General features: G+C 39.4%; 1 protein-coding gene across 1 annotated transcript; it reads left to right on the top strand.

Moving 5' to 3' along the window:
• The first annotated feature begins 4,787 nt into the window (after nucleotides 1–4,787).
• LOC136864194 (transcription factor hamlet-like) lies at nucleotides 4,788–6,545 on the top strand. Its single transcript, XM_067140874.2, has one exon. It carries the CDS (start codon nucleotides 4,788–4,790, stop codon nucleotides 6,543–6,545), a length of 1,758 nt encoding a protein of 585 aa, XP_066996975.2.
• The last annotated feature ends 253 nt before the right edge of the window (nucleotides 6,546–6,798 follow it).

Below are 6,798 nucleotides of genomic sequence, written 5' to 3'. Positions count from 1 at the left end.
GTTGTGTGTGTGTGTACACAGCTAAATGGTTAGCGTGCTGGCCTTTGGTCAAAGAGGTCCCGGGTTCGATTCCCGGCAGGGTTGGGAATTTTAACCATAATTGGTTAATTTCGTTGGCACGGGGGCTGGGCGTATGTGTCGTCTTCATAATCATTTCATCCTCATCACGACGCGCAGGTCGCCTACGGGAGTCAAATCAAAAGGCCTGGATCTGACGAGCCGAACTTGTCCTCGCACACTCCCGGCACTAAAAGCCATACGCCATTTCACTTTTTTCCATAAGTTAGCGTGACGTTCAACCACGAAAAAGAAAATGATTTTGATTGTTCCTTTTGCAATCCTCACAAGATTAAAAGTGAACTTAACACTTGTCTTCTGCATGCACTTTCTTTTTGTTGAAGCCATCTAGTGAATGTCGCAAAGGTAATCTATTCAAAAATTAAAGCGATCATGGTGATCAGCCAATCTCGGAACACTGTCACTTTTCTACATTTACATATCATTAGAGAAGAAAGTAACGCGGGAACTTGGCGAAATGTTCCACTTAATACGAACTTATTCGAAAAGTTCCTGCTGACCACAGGAAAGCAGTCAGAGCAAATCTCTCACGGTGAGAAGCATCTGAAATTTGAAAGGAACATCTTTTCTGTGCCGTGGTAACGGAAACTGAAAAATAGTTGAAATTATTCGTATTACATGAACATAACGGTGACAGGTTAGGTATAGCCCCTGGGTCTCGAACTCAGCACGTTATCTGACGTGAGAAGGATGTACAAGTTACTGTAATGCACCTCCTTCCACAGCAATTATAAGTTGAGGGAAATGGAGCAATATACTCGTCCATAAAGTTATTTCAACGCCAACGGATGTGACAGTGGGTACAATGGTTTCCTTTTGACAGAACGTAACTGACAAACTGTTCAAAAGTCAGCCAACATGTTATACATCCACAATTCCTTTCGGCATATGCCTATAAACCTTTATGTAATCAAATCACAATTACTGTTAATATTCAACTTGTTTTTTTATACTTTGTCCTCAGGAGCAATCTCCAGTTGGAGAAAGTAGAAATGAATAAATTAACGATTCAGGGGGAAGGGAGGTCGATAAATCAAGAGGACTGAAGTTTAAAGAAAACTATTTTAAATGCCGAGATTTTTCTCCAAAACTGGGCGCCTAAGCAAAGTGAATGGCTTCTGAACCATTCGCTGTCATCTACTCCATGTTCATAAGGCTGACAAAAATTTTCACGTGATCAATACTTCACCATTGAATTGTCTATTTTTCCTGGTGTTTTATTATTATTTTTATCAGCAGTGGTGGTGGTGGTGGTGGTGGTATTAGTAGTAGTAGTAGATATACACTACTTTTTACACAACAGGAGTATGAATAACGTATCATTACTAAATACAAATGTGAAGACGGAATTGCAAATTTCCATAAAAGCACTAAGTTGGATTAAATGACGGAAAATAAAATGCAAACTATAAGTATTTTATCAAAATAAATCGAAATGATAAACCTAACATTTGAGACCTTGGAAAGAGAAAATAGAAAGGTACAAACATTCACTGAAAGAAATTTAATATTAAAATATGAACATTTGATTCCAAAATACGCATTTTGTCATATCCTTATGAGAATTACTTTCCTCAAAATCTGCTGGATTGTGATGATTTACTGGTTTTTATTTTCTGATAAAATAATGGTGTGAAAAATACAGGATATTGGATCTTTCATCCTGTTTGCTCCAGATGGGACGCCTAAGGAAATAATTATACACACCCTTAGTAGCCAAGTGCAGTGCATTCAAGCTACATACATTTTACGAATAATGAAACTAATAAATGTAATCTACTCAAATGAGGAGACTGGAACACAGGAACTAAATTTTTTATACAAAACAGAAATGTAGTTCAGCTAAGTCGGAGAAAGATGCAGTGGACTTGATACGGATGATAGTTCAATCATTCGTAAGATACACGGTAATCGGAGAGCCGGAACGTCTGTGGTGTCCATGAATTTGTACACTATACGGGAAATCGTGATATGTATATCTGCAACTAAAAATATATATTCCCACGCAGACTCATTAACGATTTGATTCCATCATTGGACATTACGGAAGACTACGTAGGAATTTCAATTAATACTCCATGTGAACCACCATTCTGATAACAAATCTAAGATGTTTGTCGACTTGGGAATCCTTTTAGTTTCATAAATATTCATGCGAAAAAATAGAGTGAATTACTGAAAAAATGCAGAGTTCCAGTGCAAAAGTATTTTGGTAGTCCATCCGAGGTAAATTGGTGCTTCAGAATGCAAACCATTCAGCACTACATAATCGGTACATTTACTTTGACCTGTAACAAAGAACAGAATCATTCTTTACTAATAGCTATGGAATGAGTGGTAAGATATGAAGGCATATTTATATTTTACGACATTACCCCTTTAATTTCCTGTCCATGAGTACGAACTTTATGTGTATATACCGTTAATTACGATGTACGGTAGTGTTAGGCTCCAGTCTCACATATTGCATATGATTGCGATAACTCATCGCAGGACTTTAAACAGAACCTAAGCACATTACATGTTAAATCTTGTAAACAACTTCTCTATTTATAGTTTGGAAGACACTGTATGCACTCTTAAGTCTACATAACTTCATTACACTGTAGCAACTTTATAACCAATAATTAAATAAATAACGATATCTTATAACATCAGACAACTAATATTAAGTCTGACAGGCATTGAAGGTGGCGATTATCTCGACTCTAACAGGAATAACGCAAATTATGAGCATCTCGTGATATCTAAGCAAGAATTGAGAGATCTAGAAATTAATACTATCGGTTAGGGGAAGAGAAAGAACGTGAAATTTGAGAGAATGAAATAATTTCTAGGCCTAGAAATAGGCAATTCTTGCAGTATTTCAAAATGAGGAACATGCACAATATTTCAGTTACCACTATGTACGACGCGATGTCTTAAAGGGAATTTTTGAACGACTTACCTTTACCCCAATACGGTAAAAAGTGACTGATACAATGTATGCACCCTATATGGCATACAATGACGTAAACTAGTGATTAAAGGTGGTCTATTTAGAGCTAACAAAGCCTAAAATGATTTAATGTGGAATTAAATTATAAATTTCTTGAAAAAAGGTGTGGATAAAAAGAAGCGAGCAGTCAAATCATATCCTTATGAGATCAGGGTTCATTGAACCAATGTAGTAGTAGTATTTATTCATTCATTATGTTGTTTACATGTTTACATTACTCTGTTTCTTATATGCATAACTCTTCTAATAACATTACTACTTGAGAAAATTTAATCTTGTAACTAAACCACATATATTACAGAAGTAGTAGTATTATTAACATATTAATAAATTGAACCTGTAACTATCTCTTGCACACATTAAATAAATTATTATTATTATTATTATTATTATTATTATTATTATTATTATTATTATTATTATTATTATTATTATTATTATTATTATTATTATTATTATTTATGAATTATATTGTTTGATAGGAATTAATTGCGGAATACTTGTTGATTAAAATATAAAGATGCATTGTGGATAACTCTTGGTGCTACTTTTTGAAGTCATTACAATGAAATCTCATACAATTTAGTGCAGAGTATCTTATTCCATAAAGGGAGTCAAAATTAAAAAGCAAAGTCACAGGATGTGTTGAAAATCTGTCAAGGCATTCGAATGTTAAATAGGATGTTACAGGTAACGGATAACAGTAGCTGTGGAATATACAAGCTTTGTTTTCAAACATGACATGTTGTGAACTTAATTTATGACAGAAGATTTTTTCTGAAATACCGGTAAAAAGTGTATAGTGGTATTGTGCGTATTTTATTCTGTTTCAGTTTAGTTTTTTCTTTTTCTTTGTTTTCGTTTTTTGTTTTTAACTTGTTTTGTTTTGACGTGTCGCTTTTAGATAGACCCAAATGTCATCGACGTATGCCGAGCAACGAACCTACTACCTTGGCAATAGAAAGTCAATGAATAACCGAACACTGGGGTTGGCAAATAATTAATTAATTTATGATTCCGTTCGATGGAATCTAGAGCCTATTCGCAGGTAATAATTAACATATATGAGGGAGTGAGAATGATTGCAGGAACAATGGGAAGAGGGTACTTCGACTGAGGAGGTGAAGGCTAAGTTAGGAATGAACTCGAAGGATGAAGTTGTTTGTATAAATCGGATTCAATCATGGAGTCATGTGAGGAGTACGAAGAAGGATAGATTATCCAAAATAATTATGACCTCAGCCATGGAAGATAAGGGAAGCAGAGGGTGACCAAGACGGCGGTGATCAGACTCAATTTTTGATTATTTAAAGATATGCGGTATAGAACTAATCGAGCTGTAGAAACGTTGGGAACAGCACAATCACCAATCCTGAATCAAAGCTGGCGACTTCGATCTTGGCTCGGTCTAATGGTACTTAAAAGCGCTCAAATACGTCAGCCTCTTGTGGAGCAAAATTCCGGCACATAGGCGTCTCCGAGAAATGTAAAAGTAGTTAGTGGAACGTAACACCTATGACATTAATATTTCTGTTATGTTTTTTTTTTCAGGAAACTTTAAATTCCTTAAACTTGTTTCAGAAGTAACAAATAAAGTTTAATATAAAATTCTGTGTGTTGGTCAATGTTTCTGACACTGGTCTCTTTCTTTGTTTGCAGAGAGGGGCCCTACCATAGCTGCCAGCCGCAGCACGACGCACCTACAACCCCGATGAGTGTGTACTGCTTCTATCCCCGGATCGCTTCACTGCCCCATGTGAGGACTTGTACCATGCGTGAGAAGGACTCGAGCCCCCGTAAGATGCTGCTCTCTTCTAGCGGGCACAGCTCGCCGAAGCAGGCAGCCGTCTACCCATTGTCGGTGCGGGTACCTGAGGAGGAAGAGGATCACCGTGATGCCGAGATGCCATTTGATCTGTCACGGAACACTCGGTCTGCAGGACCTCATATGTCCCCTGCTGGACGCCCTCCAGCCGGACCAGCCGATGATCAACCACTAGATCTCCGCGTTGAACATAAGAAACTTTCCCTGGTCATGATAAGGCGTCGTATAGAAGACGAAAATCAAAACGTCATACTGCGATCTCCTTCGCCGTATTCACCACCATCTCAGGATAAAGATCGTGCTGACAAGGAAGACGAAGACCTGCAATCAAGTCCCCATTCTCCTAATAATAACAATAGTAGCACTCCTAACCACAATATTAAGGCTACTTCTCCTAGCATAAATCCTTACCCTGTATTATTTTCCCACCAACCTTTACATCCTATTATGCTAGAAGCAATGTATAGAGGGGCTGCATCCAAAGATGGAGGCCCAAGGTTACCAATGCCATACCCTGTTAGTCCCCCAGGGTATCCTCAACCACCTAGACCGTATCCGTTCCTGAATCCTAGCTTGCTCAATGGACATCAGCCCTCTCAGTCTGGTGTTCCAACTCCTCCATCCTTTGATGTTATGAGAAGCCATCATCAGTCCCAACAACATCCAGCTCTTCAAAAACCTTACCTCCACCAAGAACCTCATGCTAATGGAGGAAGTAGTAGTGCTGGAGGTAAACTCAAGGACCGCTACGCGTGTAAGTTCTGTGGCAAAGTATTTCCACGTTCTGCCAATCTTACACGTCACCTGAGGACACACACGGGAGAACAGCCATACAAATGTAAATACTGCGAGCGCTCGTTCAGCATTTCGTCCAATCTACAACGTCACGTGCGGAATATCCACAACAAGGAGAAACCATTCAAATGCCCTCTCTGTGACAGGTGCTTTGGACAACAAACCAACCTGGATCGTCATTTAAAGAAGCACGAAGCGGATGGACCCACGATTCTGGATGAAAATGGCCATCGTGCTGCTTTGGCACAGCGACCAGGAAATCGTGCCCCACTTTCCCTAGGTCCAGGTGTAATGGCAGATGAATCTTATTTTGAAGAAATTCGCTCTTTTATGGGAAGAGTGACAGCAGATGGCGGGGTTATTGGACCTCTGGGCCAACAAAATCCAAGAACAGCAATTCCAGCACCTGGTTACCATCTCAACCACTTTCAACGTCATAACAGTCTCCCGGAACATCTAGCTCGACGATGTATTTCACCTCCAGGATTAGATATTCACCGGGAGCCTCTTGAAGATGACAGAAAAAGGGGCAGGTCATTTTCTATTGAAAAGGATAATTTTTCATCTAGATCATCATCTTCATCTTTAGGATCATCAATAGCCGGTTCTTCTCTTTCACCCTCTCGCACGGCCTCGTCTCCAACACCTCCAGTGACAAGAATGTCGTCTAAGGAAGAAGATCAGCCGCAGCTCTCTCCGATGACGGCCCAACACCGCTCCCATACGGCCACACCTGAGGAAATGGAGACCACACCGCCCATGGTGGAACCGACAAGCCCCGAGGAAGAAGACCGGTCATCGCCTCCTCCTACTCCCTCACCAGCCAATAATAATAATAACAACACCTGAGGAGCACTTTCCATTTTACACTTTCGCATGTCTCGTTGAGAAAATCGAGAGCAGATCCTGCCCGCAGGCCACAAACGATAAGGGCGTGGCGAAAGTGTAGCAAGGAGGCACAACTACTGGTGTGACACACTCACTCTGGCAGACAACTTGCGGCCTTGAATAGAACAACACGTCATTGAAGAATAAGACGCAGTTTCAAGAATATTCTTCCATGAAGGAAAGAAAGACACACGTCCAAAGAGAACAAACTGAA

This window comes from Anabrus simplex, chromosome 1, assembly GCF_040414725.1.
Source record: "Anabrus simplex isolate iqAnaSimp1 chromosome 1, ASM4041472v1, whole genome shotgun sequence".
In the NCBI taxonomy this organism is placed as follows: Eukaryota; Metazoa; Arthropoda; class Insecta; order Orthoptera; family Tettigoniidae; genus Anabrus; species Anabrus simplex.
Note: the sequence above shows the minus strand (reverse complement) of the source record. Positions and strands in the feature narration are given on the sequence as shown.